This window comes from Dermacentor albipictus, chromosome 1 (genome assembly GCF_038994185.2).
Source record: "Dermacentor albipictus isolate Rhodes 1998 colony chromosome 1, USDA_Dalb.pri_finalv2, whole genome shotgun sequence".
Taxonomy (NCBI): Eukaryota; Metazoa; Arthropoda; class Arachnida; order Ixodida; family Ixodidae; genus Dermacentor; species Dermacentor albipictus.
Genome location: NC_091821.1, coordinates 236,744,603 through 236,764,796, shown reverse-complemented (window position 1 = coordinate 236,764,796; position 20,194 = coordinate 236,744,603). Strand labels below are relative to the sequence as shown.

At 50.9% G+C, this 20,194-nt stretch overlaps 1 protein-coding gene across 2 annotated transcripts in view; it reads left to right on the top strand.

The window, feature by feature from the left end:
* Positions 1-20,194, top strand: part of cv-2 (crossveinless 2) — a 249,887-nt gene that overhangs the window by 102,234 nt on the left and 127,459 nt on the right. For both annotated transcript variants that reach the window (XM_065430950.2, XM_065430949.2), the window contains one exon: positions 8,624-8,706. In XM_065430950.2, the coding sequence (XP_065287022.1) occupies positions 8,624-8,706 (83 nt within the window). The remainder of the gene's footprint in view (positions 1-8,623; positions 8,707-20,194) is intronic.

The window sequence follows — 20,194 nt, the reverse complement described above, 5'->3', positions numbered from 1 at the left end:
TTCAAACCTCACTGCCCTTCCGGCGGCGGCTCGTTTACAGTGCCCGTCGTGTTCGGCGTGCCCTCGGCTCTTTGGCCGAGTCAAAAGTTTGCATTCGCCGAGCCGGAAGCAGCGCGAACACTTGGCTCGCGCTTGTTTCCAAACAGCCGAAGGGAATCACGCGCGTATACACGATGGCCCCGCGGTGTGCCTGGCGCGTGTAGCAGCCCGCCGTTTTTCTTTGCTGCTCATTGCGTTTCACTCTCCTTTCCGTGGCCTCGCTTGCCTTTCTCAGTGTCACATCGGCGTCAGAGGGCGTACTTGATTGCCCCTATTCTGCTTTCAGGGTCGACCTTTGCGGAGCGCGACGATGGAATACCTGTCAAAGAAGTTGTCGGTATGCGACTATACGCGCCTTCCCGGCAGTTTTGCCGATGTTGAAAGCCTTCTTTTTACGGATGGTTTAGCCCCGTAGGAAAATAGCTCGGAAGTAATTAGGTTGTGCCCGCAGTCCGCGTCGTCCTCCAACTCGTTCGTTGGATATGCCCCCGCCGTAAGAGATTCTCAAGGTGCGCGAGACAGACTAACAACTGACGCTCGTCGGCCATCTAGAGACGGAAGCGATAAAAGTGCGCGGCAAAATATTGCGCCCGAGGCGAAGCAAAATGAATATGGAATTGAACGGGCCGCATTGCGAATGATATTAATGCGCGTCAACCACGATGCACCTGGGGCCTTCCCGGCTGCTGGCGCGGCATTTGCCGGTAGCGTTTGTATTTATACCGGGCATAAATCGTTCAAGCAGGCTCAGTTTCGTGCTCGTACACTTAATGGTTTTGAAGCGTCTGCATTTGGGTCTATGTTCCATTTGTAGTCTAGTTGGATAACGCAGTTGGCATGAGGTTGAAAAAACTTGCACCTTCGGTTTCGTCGCCGGAGGTGGGCCTACAGTTCTCCCCGCGGCGATATGCAAGACTACGTTTCTCAACCTATAGCACTGATGTTTTCTCTTTTTTTTTTTCATTGCTCGGTAAACGACAAGACTTGGACCAATCTGCATTTTATGTCACGTATTGGAAGGGCGAGAGTTGAGGGTGGAGTGATGACGAAAAGGAAAAGACAGACAGAAAGGCGTGCGTGAGATCAGGGATGGATACAGAACTCAGTCTATGACGTGCTTCCTGTTCTTACTTTTTTTGCACACACTTTCCTCCCTCCTTTTGCCTCTCTGTCCTCTTTCTAACCACTACCTGCCATGCCCAGTGTAGGGTAGCCAACCGGAGATTGATATCCGGTTAACCTCCCTGCCTTTCCTCTTCATCTCTCTCTCCCTCTCTACTTTTTTTGCACACAAAAATATCGCATTCCAATCACAGTTAATGTTGCACGCGCGGATATACAGGAGGAGGTCCAGTTCTCTAAAGTCGAGGTATACAGGCACCGGTGCCAGCGGTGACGTCCTCAACAAAGAAAGCCCAAAGGGGCGAGAGAGAACGGAATTTCAGGTTCCCAGCCGATATGTACGAGTCGGCGGCAAAGCGGAACGCCCACTCTGCACGCGCGCGCGCGCGCGCACATTTCGCGCCTTGACGCCGGGCTGTCACCTTTGGCGCGCGCAGTCGCGCGGTGGCTGAAGCGATATAATGATGGCGCCGCTTCTGTGTGACTCGGCAATTATGATTCTTTTCGCGCTGGAAATCTAATTAATGCGGTCCCGCCCCTCTTGGCGCGCGGCGAAGGCCTCATCGGCAGCTGTTGCTCCAGGGGCGCTGGGACGCGGCCACGGTGCATACACGCCACGCGGACGCCGCCTAACTTCACCCCCACCCCCTCCCTATCCACCCCCTTTTGCCACTTAGGCAACGGTGATCTCCGCGCTTGTGCCTTTCGGCCTCTCGCACCGCCCACGTGCTACGGCGCCGTCGAAGCAGCGCTATAGTCGCGCCAAACGCTCCTCGACATAAACCGCGCGCGCCTTATCCCTTTATGTAGTTCCTTTTCCAACTTTTGTTTTCTCTAGTGGCAACGCTTCACTATGTGCATCCAGTATACTACAGAGTCGCAAAAACATATTGCAATAGCAGTTTTGCGTGCATTCGCGGGCTTCGTTCACGATCGGAAAAAATCACTTTTATGCAGCGCGTTTTGAGCAACAGTAAGTTGTATCGGAAGTTGTTCATGTTGCTCTATAATTTTCCCGTTGACACTTTTCATTATAATTATAATATTTTAGAAATTGATTAATTAATTCAGACTAATTACGTAATTAGGCGGAATACAGACAAATAATGCGAGTATCTACAAGTGACTGTAAACAACACTATCTTGTTTCTGCCCAGCTACGTGGCATTTGCATATTTTTAAACTTTATAGGGACACCCCATATATAAGTGTGTGTGTGTGTGTGCGTGTGTGTGTGCGTGCGTGCGTGCGTGCGTGCGTGCGTGCGTGCGTGCGTGCGTGCGTGCGTGTGTGTGTGTGTGTGTGTGTGTGTGTGTGTGTGTGTGTGTGTGTGTGTGTGTGTGTGTGTGTGTGTGTGTGTGTGTGTGTGTGTGTGTGTGTGTGTGTGTGTGTCCAAACAATTACGTTTTATATGTATGTAGCCTTTCTTTTTCGTCTGTTTTCTTTCCTTTATTAAGCTGCAGTAGCTGGCGATCAGTGGGTGGTGAGTATATAGAGCTACGAACGCTCGGTTTGTGCATTCCCCCGCGCTCTTTTCTAAGCACAAAGCGAACAGATTTCGAAAGCTTTAGGAGCAATGCGAGTCAGGCAATGCTGTCTCGAAATGTTACATCACGGCAGTGCCCTCGTTATGGAGCGCAACTAGTTAATCCTCCGCTGCGTCTCGATCCGCCGACATCGCCAGCATTCAAGCAGTACCAGTCTGACCGCTGTAGTAACTTCTCCATTTCTCTCTTTGTCTTCACATCGCCGCAAAACATTTCACGCAGTTAACGGTGAAGGCCTTAGCCATGAGACACGCTCAAGGGGCTCTGGTGCTTTGTGCACCTTTGAGCGTGCTTGGTTTGTCTCGTGGCTATTACTCTCACCCTTAAAGGTGTACAATATATATATATATATATATATATATATATATATATATATATATATATATATATATATATATATATATATATTTATAGCTATCGTCACGTTCTTGGTCGTTTATTATTTTTTTTTCTTTCAATGTGAACACACGAAGCGTGTTTCGTCTCAGCCCTTCTCAGTAGCGCGCACTGTTCTTCGTCCAAAAGCTTCCACAGTCTTTACTGCAGGCACTTCTTTCCCACATAATCACCAGCAGATGCAGCAAAAACGGTTTGCACCGGCGTCAAATCCAATAAGTGTTCGCGGCCGATCTCGACCGCTTGACCATTTGTTTAACTTTTCATTTGCTTATCGTCATTATTTTTTTTTTATCGGTGTGTTCTTAGGAAGGTTATTACGTGTTTCGGGCTGTAATACAAAAGTCGCTTCGATCGTATGCGCGCTGATGGAGCCGATACTATTGCTATCGTTATAATTTGACGGGGCCTACTTATGTGAACGAGGTGTTAACGGGCTTTTCGTCACTATCTGTCACATCAACGCTCATGCGGCTTTTTCGCTGCCCCGGAGGTCACGCTATCGAAGTGGCTTCACTGATCGCTCTTATTATTTTTGGCCTTCGGGTTCCCTTCTCGGTTCTTTGTTATCACCAGAAGCTGGGTCCACTTAGAGAGGGCTGGCCTTCACCTGTTGACAAGGAGAGACCGAGTACGGCAAACGGAGTGGTGAAACGTTGTGCCTCGTCCACCGCTCTGAAGAAGAACAAAAAGAAAAAAGAAAAAGGGAAGGGGGAGGCCGTGCATTCCCGTCGTCTGCGCAATGCTACCTGCTCGTTGTACCCAGAGAGATGGCAACGAGAGATGGTCGGGCACGCCGATCACGTTCGTGGAGAGAAGGGGAGCTAACAGGGAAGGGCGGGGCGGCGTAAGCGGCGTTCCTGTACCTCTCGAGAACGCCGACGACACACTTCAGCGAGCTCGACGGAACGCGCGGAGTGACGGAAGCAAACAGCGAAAGCAAAACACGATCGGTCGGGGCCCCCCACTTTTTTTTTTTTTCTTCGCTTTATCTCTGTGTTTCGGCCGCAGCTACCGGATCGCCGGCGCGATCTCCAAGCGCTGCGCGCACGCCCCGGACGAAGGAACGAAAGAGCCGCGGGACAGACCGCGGGACGACCTGTCACGCGAGTCGGCGATTGTCAAGCGCAGCTGAGTGCTGTTGCTTGACCACCGCCTCTCGACGCAGCGGCTCCTGTGGCAGGCTGGCGAGTAGCTCGTGTCAGCAAGAACGGAGAGCACGCGCGCGCGCGCGTTCCGAGGTGATAATTCAAGGGTAATCGGCGCCGCCCGAAGGCCATCGCTTACGCCAGATTGGTATCGCTGCGGGCGAGGGGCGCGCCTCCTCGTCCTCCACTGCATGCTCGCACGGACCGCGTTTGCGCTCTTTCTTTTTTTTTTTTTCAGCTGCCTGAGCGCGCGCGCTGCTGATGCGCAGGTGATTTGCATGCCACGCACTCGCGACTTCACGCTACTTTGTTTGTCTTTTTTTTTCTTCGCTTGTCTTCTCGCCGATACCAAGCGAAATCGAGAGACGTGTGGTGGACGATCGCCCTTCGAGGGCTCGCCTTTTCATGAGGCTATCTCGACTTTCATTCGCAGGCGTCGTTGTGAACGGAGCAATAATAAATAAAGAAATAAGTGAAGAAATAAACAGAAACAAATACGTGAGGAAAAAATGGGAGAGGGTTGGAAGCGTTCGGGAACATTAAACCCAATCGCCCCTTTTCGCGATCGCCAAAAGAAGAAATAAAGCTTCAGTCGATACACTACCGAATACGCGGTGAGCGCGAGTGCGTGTAGAACGAAGCAGCGTTTATTTTTATCTCTTGGTGAGCAACGTAATGCTCCTTTGACGTGTCTGCCCTCTGCAAGAAGACTAAAACGGCGTCTTCGCTTGTGTACGTCATGAAGGATATAACGTATCTGTAGTTGACTAGGAATACCAAAGAAACGAAAGAACGACGTAACGTCACTATACTACGCGTCCAAAAATATATATTCAGCATTAAGAAGGCATACTGATGTATCGCCATGCAGTAAACACCGAAGGGTCGAACTAAGCATTTGTGCATTGTGCATGCGCATGCGAGCGGAAGAAGTTTAGAGCTAGGGCATCGTCAACGGCTATTGCAGACAGCTTTCTTCCTAGCAATGTGGCAACCTTGTTTGAGTATTCAGTGTGCTACGTACGCTAACATCACACTGAGCTCTTCGAGGGGTTCCGAAGTTCCGAAAGGCTAAAGAAATCCTATTAGATGTGTGATGTCTTCGCCATTTTATGCAAATACTAAATGAGTTTCTTTCGGCCATGGGGCTTTCTTTCGCTGCTCGAAACCACGTGTGAGTGAGGCACGCCATGCCTTTTACCTGAAAGCGACTGGCTGTTGCAATGCGAGTCCGCAATGGACAAGCGATTACCAGACTCGACAGATGTATCAACGAGACCATCAGTGGCGTCATCGGCACATTTCTAGCGCCCGCACCACCAGCGACAAGATGAAAACTAAAAAACAACAGCGACAAAAAGAAAGCGCAAAGAAAAACAGGGAGAACGCGGGCAGAGAGAGGCAGCTTCGAGAAGCAGCAGCCCGAAGGCAGGAAAAGCGAACCGTATAACCGCGCGCCCCGTTTATCACACATTCCAGGCCGCGCGGCCGCAGCCGGCTGCGCGCAATAAATATATGAGGGCGCGCTAGCGTCGTTATTTAGCGGGCGCAGTCCCAATCGAATACAGTACATAGCGGGGAGAAGCCCGTCTGGGCGGCAGTCTCGGGAAAACCCGGCAGTTTCTACGCGCGCCGGCTTCACCGGGAGACCAACGTGCCCGCTTTCCTTAATGCCCGCGCGCGACTGATCGGCCCGTGCGCGCCGCAGTAATTGCGACGAGCGCCGCGCGGGGGCCATTGTACGCGGCTCCGCCCGCGCTGTGCGCAGTTGGATTTGCATGCGCAATGCGCAGTGCTCCCTCAAACAAACACTTCGCCGCTGCCCGCTCCTCCCGCGTAATTACGCCGACAGCGGGCGCGCATTGTCTTCGCGGCGCTTCTTCTGCGGGCGATTAGCGGCGAACCGCTCACCGGGAGGCGCGCCCCGGACCTTGGCTGGCGCGAGGTGAGATGGCGGTTCCCACCGCGCGCGGATATCACAGATCGCCTCTGCTTGCCGTGCAAGTCACGGAGGAGGAGCTGGCCCCGGCACTCGGAAGGTGACCGCCGCAGCAGCGACGGCGCGCGCTGCTTAGCGTTGCCATTATGTTAACGAATGCGCGTCGCCCCGTGTGGGCAGAACCAAGGGCAGGACTGCTCTAACCCTCCCCCCCATTTCGCACCGCGTCACTCATCGGCACCATGCCGCGGGTCAGTGCTAGGAAAAAAAAAAATGCAATCTTCACTTTGTGCTTCGGACCTGCGGCAACGCCGTATATCAGCGAGGCGCAAGGTTACCGCCGGGAGGCTCGCGCCCCGTTACCCGATGCTGTCCGAAGCCACTGAGCAGGGGGAAAAAGGCCCATTTTGAGTTAATGCGTTCTTTAGGTTGTTTGCGCGGAGCTAACAATTGTCCAGGTATAACATACAAAATAATTTAAATGACACGACGACGCGCTATTTGTGCTAAAATGTAAACGAATCCTGTAATGTTGCTGCGCTTTGGTGCTTCACCTGTGGGATGCCGTTTCTCCAGCACTAGACCGTGGAGAGCGGGATCGACCTGACTAGCGCATGAACTCATCTTTGTGTCTTGCACAGACAAGCCAGAGAGAGAGACTTCATTTGTTAAGCCTCTCCAAGTCCGAGTCGTCGCTGTCGGAGTCCAGCTGTCTCCACGGCTGTGGTTGACTCCAGTTTATAAGCCCGTTATGCGGACCACCAACAGCGGTGTCTGGCGTTATCTAGCGGTGCAGCGATCCAACTCCCCCAAGTCAGGGAGAGGGAGCGCATAAATGTGCGTCGGTTTGATACTAAACTCCACCAGTCATGCTCACGCCGCAGCACCGTTCACCGCGGCCCAAACGTATCTTCTAGAGCTATAGGTTATCACAGGAAGTGCTCGAAGCACGCGGCTGGTCAAAGGCAGACGCAGGTAGCATTCTTGTAATCCACGCGTCACAAGCGAAGCAAGCAAAATACGAAGCTTTCTTTGCCTCTTTCCCATGGTTTGGCGTTCGATCGTCGTCATTCCCTCCCCGGATATATTTGTAGATATATATAGACAACAGGGGCTCATGGGTATGTGCCCGAATAGACAATTTGTTTCTGGCTACTGTCTAGCCTATAGCAGTCAATTTGGGTCGCTAGCTAGTATGCATGCGCCCAAGCAAATAACTTCGGCACTGGGTTGTGCAACTGGGTATATGTGCCACTGGGTACATGCATTTTGGGCCACTCCCCCACTATGGATGTGCCACACCGACACGAGGGGTATGAAGCACTGAATGTATCTGGATACGCGTTGTACTTCTCAGTGCATACAACTCTCGTCAACATTCTTCCCTGAACAAGCATCGTATACACCGCCTTCGTCCTCCTGTCTCAAGCTGGACCGCTTCTTGTTCCCGCAGTACAATACGCAGTATGGACAGGAAAAGAAAAGTAAGAAAGGAAACAAACGAACTTCAAAAGAGATGAACAAATTACGTAACATCGTCTTCAGTTTCATAACCCAGTTATCTCATTAGACGGTCCTTCCGGACCACTCTATCCGTGTGCTTGTCTCCGAGGTGCAGTTTTTTTGCCTGCTGGGCACGTGCCAGCCTCAGGAGGGGGCTAAATTCGGCTCATTTCTTTTAATAAGCGTCACTGAGACTTGTCCCCACCACGCTGTCTGCTCGTCAGCAACGAGCAGCTCGTCACCGCTGTTGCCGGCTCTACATCGTGCATCATCATCTTGCCGTCTTTGCGCGGTCATTGTGTCTTTTATTCTCGTAAAATGCCCGGAGTTGCACGAATGCAGCATCTCCCGAAGCCGTGCTCTGCGTTCTTCATTTAACGGGAATTGTTACATTGCAGTTATTTGTTGAAGATGTGATCCGTCTCACTTTATTATTGAGTCAACTTTGCTATGAGCTCTTCCTCGTTTTAATATATCTCTCGAAAAAGAAAAAGAGAAGAGATAGTCGAAACAGCACCGCGCTTGGATGACAAAAGAGAGCTCTAAGTGCAATAAATCTGATGTCGTCGTAAACTGCGACGTCTGTGGAAGAACTTTCGTCCAACGGGAATTGTCTTTGCATTCAACGCAAGAAGCTCAAACGTTCTCATACAGCTCACGAATCGGCCGCTCATTAGATTCAATTTTCGTTTTGTCCCGCGCCCTTATTTTGTCGTGTGGCACTTTTCGTTTGTTTTTTTTTTTTCCTGGCGACCTTGCGGCTTATTCTATAGGTCGCGGCGAGCAGCTGTAGTTTGGGCGCAGCCAGTGCGTGATGTGCGAGTTTTGCCTTCATTGGCGCCCCCGGTAATATAATGCCGGTGCGCAATTCGTAACGCTGACGCCTCTCTCTTTTCTCTCTCTCTCTCTCTCTCCCCCTCCCCCTGCAGGAGATTCGATCAAGTGCGGCAACGAGGGCCAAATCACGTACGTCCCTGGCATCTCGACAAAGTGTATCACCTGTAAGTGCCAGGTAGGCAGTGGTTCCCTGCGCGCGTCCACGCGTCCTCGGGCTTCCCGTTTCTCTTGTTTCCGGCTTCGCGTCCCAATCCAGACCGATATCGTGCCTCGTTTGAGCCAGATGACGGAAGTCTCCGGCTGTGCTTGTGCTGAAAGGCAGAAACTAGCAACACGTACGCCGGATCTGTACATCAACAGGCACTAGTCGATAAATTTAAGAATTATGCCTGACTGCCAGTTAATGACTCGACTGCTTTACGTGGCAGTCGCTTTCTTTATTTCTTATTCAGTTTTTTTTTCTAGCCAAAGCGAATTTCTCTGGACGGCCTAAAATGCTGTGCTATATGTGCCCATTGAAAGTGTAGTGCTTCTTTCCACTGTCATGCGGTCATATACACGCTCCGTAATCTTTCGTGGTTTGTGTAGCGTCCCTAAAAATGCGAGACCCTATTGACCAGTTTCTTCATACAGGGGAACATGCTGCCATGCGAGACTAAACAAGGGCGCAGCATGCACATTTATTTTGTGCGTCTGGGTGCGGTTATCAGATGCGCTTGACCGGGTCCGCGTCCTTGTGTGTCATGCGGAGCGCTTTGCGGTGTCTATAGGTGGTCCAGAGGAAGGCTGTTGTTTCTACGTTTATCCATATGATTTGCCCTTACAGTTATGTCTGCGGCGAATGAACTGCGAGATTAGAAGGCAAGGAAACAGTGTAAGACCGGGAGGAGACCTCCACCACCATGGGGAGCTGCAGCATACCATATCGAGTACCGAGGCTTCAAGTCTCTATATAGTGTACGTCGAGTAACTGAAGCTATCACCTGCGAAAAAGGCCGAAATTTGGCCCGTTTTTCTTGTATGTTTTATATGCGTGTTGAATTTATTATTCGTTTCGACTCTGTCAGTTGTTCGCGCTATGATGGATACGACTGTCTTTCAGTGTACGCGCTTGCCGCGCTCATAAAATATTTTGCGCATACTCCTGGTTCGTTAGCGCCCACCGCCTCTACAAGTACCGCATCTTGATTTCCATTTCGCAGAACAACGCTTTTGCTATCAATGTCAGCCCGAATTTAGTCTGGCAAAACTCGGGAACAGCTGTTGTGTGCGTCACGTTAACAATGATATTAGCAGTTTATACTGCTAACGGTATTAAGGGTGCCGACAGTGTTATCAGTAGCACAGCATACTGCTGATATTAGTGTGCGCTCTTCTGTGTACTGTATAGCCACACGTCGGCAGGCTGTGGTACCAGTATAATTGCTACTATAAGGACACTGCGTGTACATGCTCGCATATATAAATATGACGATAAATACTTATTGCAAGTAAGGAATGGCTCGAAATTACATATAAAGTAGCATGATAATTAGACGGCAAAAAAGGAGATTACAAACGACGGTCAATTTAGATAGAATCTGTTTTAATGCTAGACGATTTTAAAAATAAATATCGCCCGTGGCCGAAAGCTCAATTCCATTTCTTGAGCTGGATTATTCGAAGAAGCGGACATCACTTGCACGAGAAATTGTAACGCGTAAGTGACTAATTAACAAAATGTTGTATACTTAATTACCTTACGGCACATATTACGACAGTTGGAGCCGGCGAGTTCGCGAGGCATATATCCATTCGGAAATAATTCTGGGGATGACACCAGTTTCGAGATATGCGTTCCCAAAGTGTGCGACAAAGTACATCGGTGTTCCAGTTAAATTTGTGCTGATATGCACTATAACGCGTTATCTTTAAAAAAAAAATAAAGAAGAAAGAAAGACCATAGGTTCGACCAGTGCAGTTTGACGGCGCTCATCTCATAGCTGGTGCTAGTTCGAAAACTCGTTTCTACTAGTTGTGCATTGAAAACTGTTTGGTTTCGATTCGTAAGCTCCAATATGTGCCCTAAATTATTTAGATACGAACTGATTAATGAATTTTGTCAATTCTGCATTTCAGTTTGCCGTGCCAGTAATGTCACCCTAGCTCACTGGTTTCAATTATGCTGACATTCTGACAGGCGTTTTTTGTTTTTAATTTCTGTTAACTATAAAATTAAGCAGCTTGTGTACGGTAACTACGCGTTACTCCAACAATGTGTAAGCAAACCGACATGATTTTTTTTTCTTCAAGTTCCTATGAGTGCGAAAATAGACTAATGTTTTTTTTTTTTCAATAACTGTGCGGTCGTCCTATGTAGTTCTTTCAATATTCTTCAATTCCCTGCGAATTCCCTGAAGGCCTCTTTCGTTCAGACATTTTAACCCCCTCCCCCCCCTCGCAAGAAAAAAGAAAGACAAAGAAAATAGAAGCGATATCCTTGCATTTAACTTACTCTTGAAGCTAAGCTGAGAAGAAATAGGAAATACTCGAGGACAAGAGACGGTATTAATGGCCTCAGCTGAAGGAGTCGAAGGGCCCCTTATATGTATACTATATTTGTCCAAAAGCTGCTGATAATGTCAAAAGGAACATGCAACTTAATGAAAGTGCAAACGTCGAGCTAACAAACGTAGCGCTCACTCATTGACACAAGTCTGCGTCCGAATACCAAGACAGTGCCAAAAGTCTCGGAGTAAGCGGGTATATGGCAGTATAGCTTATGCAGAGTAACTGCTCCTTCGTGACATTTATATAAGAGCAACCGAACGTAAACTAAACTTCAATAAAGGACTTACCTCGGAACGATAAGCAGTAGACATTAGAGAGCACCTTTTCGACGACAAATTTTATTTTAATTATCCTTATTTCCGCGTTTGATTGAGAGACTGAGGACGAATTTCCACGACGGATTATTTTAGGTGGCACTGATGCGAAAGAGGCATCCTTGTTTGACATTTTAGTCATGCTGAGTATGAGACATCTAGTAACCGCACGGCACACACACAAAGTTCGATGCCTTAACGCCTTTGCGTGACCAGTAATCCAGACCTAAAACGGTAACTCCGAACCTAAAACTGGTTCGCTCCGAATTGTGATAGATACTGCAAAAGGTTACTGTGCAGACTGTTAGTCTGTTGGTACAAAACCCTGAATCCGGAATTCAACTCTGCAGTCGATGAGCAACTTGAGGCTGATGAACGACTAAACAACTCAAGGGCGCAAAAACAAAACACACTTGTTCACTGCATCACGGGTACTGTGTAATGACTTGAAACAGCTTCAGCACGGCTACATTGCACGGAAGCACTGTCATTAATACGGAATCAAGGCGCTTCCAAAGCGCGTTTGGTGCCGTTCATTACAACGGGATAGTTGTAGCAGAAACCTCGCGTGCAACGGGTGTGGACATGTGCTTAATCATAGTGTGGCAAGAAATCTGAGAAGGAAACGCTATCAATCATAGCCTTCGTCGACCAAGCGTTCCGTGCATCGGAAAGCCGGCAAGACGGCTTAATTAAGGCTTGCAACCGCCTGTGCACGAAACCCCATGCACGAAACCATGTGCGTGAGCGAATGCAGTTTCCTCTTCTAACCACAGAGATCGTGCGCGTGGTGGCGCGGGAACCTCGCGCGAGCTTAGCGGCTACGAAAAATTGGGAGTTACGCGGGCCGCCGAAAAAATATTCGTTTAGCAATTGCTCGTTACTTAACCAGAACAGCCCAACTCAGGGCGGAGCTCGTGCCTTCGACAGCGCAACGCAGACACGCGACGCATTGCGCGTAAATATAGTGCAGAGCCCTGTATAGTTGTGAACACAGCAGGGCGTCCCAAGTGACCAGCTCTTATATAGCGTGCACTGTCAGCGCACCTTCTGTCTGCACTAAGCGGACAAGTATGTGTAGGCATACACCTGCGGTTTTGTGCCCGTGAACCGAGAGCTCTGGCCTGGGGCAGGTCGGGCCGGCAATGCGGAAATGTGTGCGCGCCTTTTTTCCTTAATGAGGTCGCCTCGAAGAGCCTCTAATTGCGGCCGCAGCGACGAGATGTCGCTTGCAGCGGCCCGTCCGCGGCCAAATACTCGGGCCTGCAATATTTCAGGCACCCTGTGTTGTTCTTCGGCCGGATGCGGCCGAGATTCGGCCCGCGAGTGGCGCCAGCCGAGCCAAGGTTGAGTTCGCATCGTCGCCCCCCCCCCCCCCCTCTTTCTTCTCTTGTGCCGCCGAGGGGTGGGGAGAGACGCTTTCATCGCCGTCGCGCGCTTTACGCGCGCATAGTGGCCCGCAATTGTGTTCTGCAGGCGCAAACACCGACGACGGCTCGGCGCTGGCACGCGCCCGCGCCCGAGTCGCCCACGTTCCCGCGAGCGCCTGAGGAGCCGCAGAAGCTCCGCTCATCTGGCGGAGACCCGAAATGTTGCCGGAAGTCTAGCGCGCAGCGTTGCTGCTTTTCGCCGCGGTTACTTCTGCTAGTTTCGCTTGCTCCAGGTCTGCCCCCAAAAGTGAGTCCAGGTGCTGCACAAGCACGGCTCAGTTGCGCTCAAAGACGCCGCGAAAGGGCCTGGCGCTGAGGCATTGGAACTTGTGCGGACGCGCAACTAGTGCTTGCAGTGAGGGAGATGTAACGGTAAAAATAACATTAGGCGCTGTTTAGCCTTCCGAAAACAAAACGGCTGCTTGGTCAGCTGACTAAACTCGCCGAGAGTGCGCCGACATATCGTTGCGGCTCTTTATTTTTCGTCTGTCGGTAATCGATTCTCCGCGTTCTGGTTTTCCTCCGAACGTCACGCAAGAAAAAATGCGCCGCGCAGAATGAAACACCGCGGACTTCGCACCAACAGAAGCGGCAAGCAAGCAAACAAACAAGCAAAAAATAAACATGACGAACATATGCGGAGCCTTTGTCTTTTTGCATGGACAACGATTAACAATTTAAAACGATGAAAAGCTACCTCGCGCTTTCCACGTCCTGCTATATATTAGCGCGCCCCTCCAAAGGCGGAACGCGCGTCCGTTTACCCATGTTATCCTGCTTGCAGGTATATACCCGTAACGACGCGTGTATACAGGGCTCCGCACATTCAGTATTAATGGTAGGCTGCAGCGAGTAGTCGCCTGCTTCGTTTTGCGCGGCCTGCCTGGCTTATTGCGAAGCGATATGCGCGCCACGCGAGCCTTTCGCATTCATGTATGACGCGGCCCGAGACGGGCGGCTCCGCTCGACGGCAGCGTCCTTTCGCCGCGAGGAAAGCGCGCCGCGGACAGTGACGCAACGCCTGCGCGCCATAGGCGTGCCTCGTCACTGCTGCGGGTTTCCGTCGCCGGAGGCAGGCGCGGCACTTGCCGGCCTCACGCGCCGCACTTTTCGCTGCGGGCATCTGCGAACAGCGCGGCGGTCGAGGACGTCGTCGCGCTGTTCCTCCACGACATCCCCGGGCGATCCTGCGCCGTGCTCGTTGGCCAACCCTGGCCACATGAGCCGCTTTTCCCGTATGCATACCGGGGCGAGCCGCACGATTAATCACTCTCTCTGACCTCGCCTCGCACGAAGTTCGCGCTAATGTTGCTCTTTTATCGCTAGCACACGGCGCTATGACGCCTCTGACGATGACAGTGTGCCTAGCTCGATGCGCCATAAGTTATCAAAACGGGACTCGGGCAGAAGACATTCGCGTTTCCGTGTTTGTCGTTGCGTGAGGCATCGACGCGTGACTCACCCGCGTACGCTGGGTTGGTCATGTTGGTCGGCTGGTTATCAAAAATACTGGCGCTTCTAGCCTTGCAAACGAATTGTCCGCACAATTGCTCCGTCTGAACTCCGCATTGCAGGTCTGTGGCCCTCAGCAACTGACCAACAACGCCAGTATCATCTAAAAACATTGCCGACGCCGTCGACGTGTCTGCCATTCTTGAACTATGAGTCAGTTTTTGAACCACATATCTTCAGCATTGTCCAAGGGCACGTGCCACTTTCTGGGGCTGCGCACCAAACATCCTTTGAAAAATGCGAATGCGTTCTTAAGTATAACGTTAGCCAAGCATCCCTCCTCGACGTTCCAACGTGAGCGCAGTGACAATGGTTCGCGTTGTATTTTATCCAGCCAAGAATCTGCGTGACTTTCGCTCGTTTTGTTGTCGTTCGCGTGCCAATTTCAGCACCGAAGTCATGGTGGAGTGGTTAGGGCGCCCGCCTTGGCTTCGGGAGGTGGCTGGTTCGAATCCCATCACCGGCGTTTAACCTGCCGGTTAAATGGATACAAGTATCTCCTCTGTCCGGAGCATGGCTCCAATTCGTGGGATGTGCATTTGGGAACGCTGCTAACTCCGCTGTGTCATCCTTCAAACCGATTTCTGCAAATATTTTCCATGGTGAGCTAGCAAACCGTCTTCTGTTTTATTTCGTCTGTAACAAAGTGAAGCACGCATTACTAAGTGAAAATAAGATATTAGTGGCTTGAGAGTGCGGCGTTCATGTCGATATTGCTCAGCAACGCTTTCGATTTGGCAGCGCGTTCGCTACCTTCGATTACGACGTCAATGAGTGACGTAGGTCAGAGAAATCTCGGCGGGCTCTAGCCACCACTCTGCCCTGCAAAGCTTGCTGGTGGTAAAAAAGGGGCTTTTCCTTAGCACTTTCTCGCAGAAAGAAAGGGCCGCCCAATTCACAAAGGTTTTCGTTCATAAGAAGTGCTTGTCACTGACCGGCCTCCTTCGTTATAATAGTATGTTCGCAATTCAGATTGGCCCGCGTCTTTCGCGAACCGCTCTGGCGTATGAACTGCTTTGCGAATACGGAAGAAACAGCATTTGCGTCCAAAAGGAGTGAACTATAGAGCTATTAGTCAACAAGTAGTAAGCATTTGGCCAGCGGGATAAAGTCAAAGCGCACAAGAAAAAAAAACGGCTAACAAAGGATGTTGATAGTATCTTGCACATTCTACGCAAGTCTGCATCTCGCATGCATTAGGAGTGATTTGCTGTAAAACGACTTCGACGTCAACTACGTACGATTTATTTACTTTTGCAGACAATATGCAAAGAGGCAGAGAAACAAAAAGCGATGTCACTTAAGCCTCGTTTCGAATCTACTGTTTCAGCTACAACGTTCACGAAACGTTAATGCGTTTACACGCAAGGTAGATTTCCCTGCCCCGAAACCAGAGAAGGCTCCGCCGGAATGACCTGTTCACTGCACGGTAAATAGACATAAGGGGAGGGGGGGGGGGAGGGGTTGTAATTCGATAGGCTGTTCTTTCTGCTGCTTATGAGTTGGGGAAAATTCCGCGCCTGTACGAGGCCCCCTCCGGCAGCGGAGAGTGAAAGAGCCGTAATAGGCGGTTCGCCGGCAAAAGAAGACCCATTTTCGGTTCCCCTCGGGAGGGACACCGGCGGAATTCCTCCGCGTAACTCTTTGTCTGCGCCTGATTTATGCGCGCGGCCAGCGGAGGCATCCGTTGCCCCCGAGCCCCCCATCTCTTTTCCGCGCCGCCCTTCGCGCTGGCCCTCCGTATTTCTCATCTTGCCAAATAGACGACACCGCAGACTGCGCGGCGCGCTGTAATGGAGCCGCGGGGCCTACGTTTTTACGGCGCGCGCTCGTCGGTGGGGGGAGACGTGGGAACGGACGCCGGGTCTCCCTCCTTGGCTTCTTGTTTTAACACCTGCTCGTCGCTCGAGTGCAGGGCGGCGCGGCCGCGGTGGTGCCGCAGCTTCGAGGGCCGTTACGCATCGGTGGGCGTCCGTAGTATACGCAGCGCACTCTTTCGCATTCAAGCTTCTCGTGGTGGAATATCGGATAGAAATGTCCAAAGGTAGAAACGTAAAAAAAAAATTACCCGCGTCATTTATTTTTGTCAGTACTGGGCACGTATGCAAGAAGGAGTCTGTCCCCCTGTGGTCTTCCTTCGCGTCAGTGTCTTTGTGCTGCCCAATTTTAAACACGTCCGTTCCAAAGAGGTGGCGTGCAATTTACGAATCTCGACTGCACTTAAGCGCCGAGAGCTCTTTGCGCATCGCTCGTAGTTTATGCTCATTAGCTAGCATGTCGACTAGATTGGCACCATTGTCACTAACTGCCTTTCTTTCAACAAACGCTGTCAGCACGTCTATTGGTCAAATCGGGAATTGAGAATCGGCATCTGCCGACTTAAATGAAAGTGCGTTAGTTCCAGGAGTTGACTTCACGTACATTTATTTTCTTTCGTTTTCTCTTTCTTATCTTTTCTTTTTTAAATCCTTGGTCATTCGCCGGCTGCTCCGGTTAATAAGCACGCCGATCGGTCAACGGCCGTTCTCACGTACTACCGTTCCAGCGCACCGAGTGCGTCGAGAATGCCGGCCCCGGTTCGCTCGCGCACAGCCTTCGCGCTGACGGACGAGCCTCCGTAGGCCGCGCCCTTCGCGAAGGACGGCGACCTTTGTGGCGGGCGGGGTGTGCGATGACCGCCTATGCCAGTGACCCATTAAAGGGGCAGCGTCAACCGCGTCGGTGGCGGGCCCGGCTGGCCGCACCGATAGCGGCGGCATCCAGCTGCGCGTCCGGTCGCTGCAGGGCCAGGAACGCGCGCACCGCGATGTCCTTTCGTGAGCTTTTGTCTCGCGCGATGGGGGAAAGGGCAGCGGTGCGGCGTCGTTCCCGCCGGCCACCGGCGTGCGGATTCCGCACCGGGCATATTTCTCTTTATGAAGGCGAAACACGCATGCGAAGGAGGAGCGCGGACTTTCTTTCGTATTTGTGTAGGATATTTTTTTTTTTCGTACGGCAGGCAGCAGTGCTTTTTTTTTTCTTCTTCTATCCCAGGCAGAGGTTATAAACACAAGCCGAGCTTGTTTATGTATCGGCGGCCTGTTTCTCTTTGCTGTGCGCGAAGGAGGAGGAGGGCATTTCGGGGAATCCGCGGCGAACTTCATGTATGTCCGAGAAAGAAGGGAGGCGGGGGGCTCCGCGTAAAGATATCGACAAGATAACGCGAGAGAGCGCGTCCCCTTAAAGACGCGGCCGGCGGGGGAGGCTCTCGCTTATCGGCCGCGCCGGGCCCTGGGAACGGCGCGAGTGGCTGGCGCACTTTTATGGGTGCCCTCCCGCCGGGAAAGGTGGGCGCGCTAGCGAGAGCGCCGGCATCGCACCGACGCACGCTCGGAGGTTGGGGGGGGGGCAAGGGTGACGCCGCCGTCACCCAAGCACCAAAGGGCGCCGGGAAGAGCGCGCGGCTTCCCCAAAGCTTTCCCCGCATCCCCGAGCAAGTGCAAACGAAAGCGACACACGCGCGACGGTTTGTGCGAGAGCTCAAATAAACAAACAAACAAATAAGTAAATTTAAGAAAAGGGCTGGAACGTTAAGTGCTTCGAGGCGCGCGAGCTTGCTTTAAATTAACGCCGCATATATGAGGAATGCGGTTGAAATTGACGTAGCGGTGACGGATAACTGAAAAAAAAAAGAACTAATACTAAATAGAGAGATACAGACGCGAAGAGTACCGCACGCGTAGCCGTTGTCTAATATTGCACTGACGCGTCGGTGGTGGCATGCGCAGAGAGGTAGCCGACAGCGCGAAAAAAAAAAAAAGATATTGAGAACGAAAATCATTCTCTCCACACTGGGAAGTAACTTTCCGCTCACGCTTCGAATCCCGCGTAGAGATGCAACTTCTAAGATGATTCTGTCAAATGCTGCGTTTCGGCGCAACGGCTCTGCTCATGTAGAGCTTCTTCACGGAGGAAAAGGAAAAGAAAGAAAAATGAGGGCGTCATTGAAGCATGCTGTAGTGTCCACATACGTTAGAAACACTCAGCTCCATTTTATACGCTTTAACAAAAAGTTCCCTTTTTTTTTGGTACGGTGACTAACACATCTCGAGCCGCGTGTATGCTACCACTCTGGTGCATCAGAGCAGGTAAATGATGAAACACTAACTTATGCGCTCACCTTTGCAATGGCTTCATTGTCGTGTCCGCTAATAAAAAAGGGCCATGCTTGCGCAGAGAACGTATAAGGCGAAGAAAATTGCGAAGCAAAAAAGAAACGATGGTAAAAATCTCTTTGAAGACACGCTACGAAGAGTTGCATGCAAGAGGGGGAGACTAATACCTGTCTATGCACACAAAGGCAAGTAAGTGGCTGCCAACACTGCACGTTCCCTATTTTATTCAATTAACGCGGTTGATTTCTCTATCAGTGTGTTCACGAGCCTGTATCCGAAGCTGTTAATAGTAATTGAGTTTGCAACTAAAGGAGGTGAGCGGCATGTAGCTTTGCGCCTGACGCGCATTTCTGAGTTTATCAAGCTAAAGGAGCACGGCAATTAAAATGGGAGCCAGTGATGATGCATGTTTTGTTACAGACGTTAGAAGGATGCCAAGTCATTCAGTGACCATGCGTTAACTATTACGGTTAACGCTATTAACGCTATTGCGGTTAACGCTATTACGGTTAAGCTGACGAGGCAAACGCCTTTTGCTTTCGTTACTCCAGCGGTTTTCTCTTCTCGCCTGCTTCACGCCTGTGTTTGCTAACTATATATATATATATATATATATATATATATATATATATATATATATATATATATATATATATATATATATATATATAAACCGTTTGCAGCATTCTGGTATAATGTCGCGCCGCGAATGGCCGCTTTTGCCTCACGGCGTTACAGCACAGCAGCGGGGCCTTAACTACACGCAACACGGCCTCCTGAAAAGGGCAGGATAGCCTCGAGTTTTCGCTTCCCTCGCGTTACCCTCTCGCTGCTGTACGCGTTTCGCTGCCAGGGAGCCCGTTCTGTGACGTTTAGCTTGAGCCGCTGCGGTGACGCGGGCCCCGCGACGAGGAGGAACACGGAGAGCGCGCTTGGCAATTGGCCTCGCCGAGCGCGGGACGCTGCGGAGCCAACGCGAAAGCACGGGTGGAGCCGCCGGGCCTGCAGCTGTCGACACCCATTCCGTGCGCCTGCGGGGCTCGGCGACAGCTGGACTAAGTGCCGCGCGGGACGCACTTGGTGACCGCGTCTTGGCACCACGTGATCTACTCCGATAGCACCGAGCGAAAGTGAGGGAAACGAGCGAAACCGGGCAAAACCTGTCCGCACAAAGGGCTCGAGAATCGAAGACTGTATCCGCAGCCAACAAGCGCGCAGTGTAGGACGGCGTTGCCGCAGTACACAGGGTGATCATTTGCAAGTTTAAAAGAATCTTAAAAAAAAAAATACTCGTGGCAGATGTCGTTCTATTCCTTGAGCTGGATTATTCAAAGAGGCGGACATTACTTGCACGAGAAATTGAAACGCATAATCAATTAATTGACGAGAATGCACGAGTTAACTTCGTTAACTAAATACTTTACGCACATACAGCAATTTACGAATTGTAGCTTGTTAGTTCGCAAGGCACAAGGAACAGATTTTGAGGATGGCACGGGTCTTGATATGTGCGCCATCAAAGTCGCGCTAAATATGCACTGTTGTTCCGCTAACTTTATTTAACAAAAACGATCTTTTATACATTGAAGAACAAAAGAAACTGGAACACCCATGTATATCGTGGCACACTTTGGCAATGAATACCTCGAAACTACTGTCATCCTAAAAATTCATTCTGAGCGAATGTGGCTTGCGCTCTAACA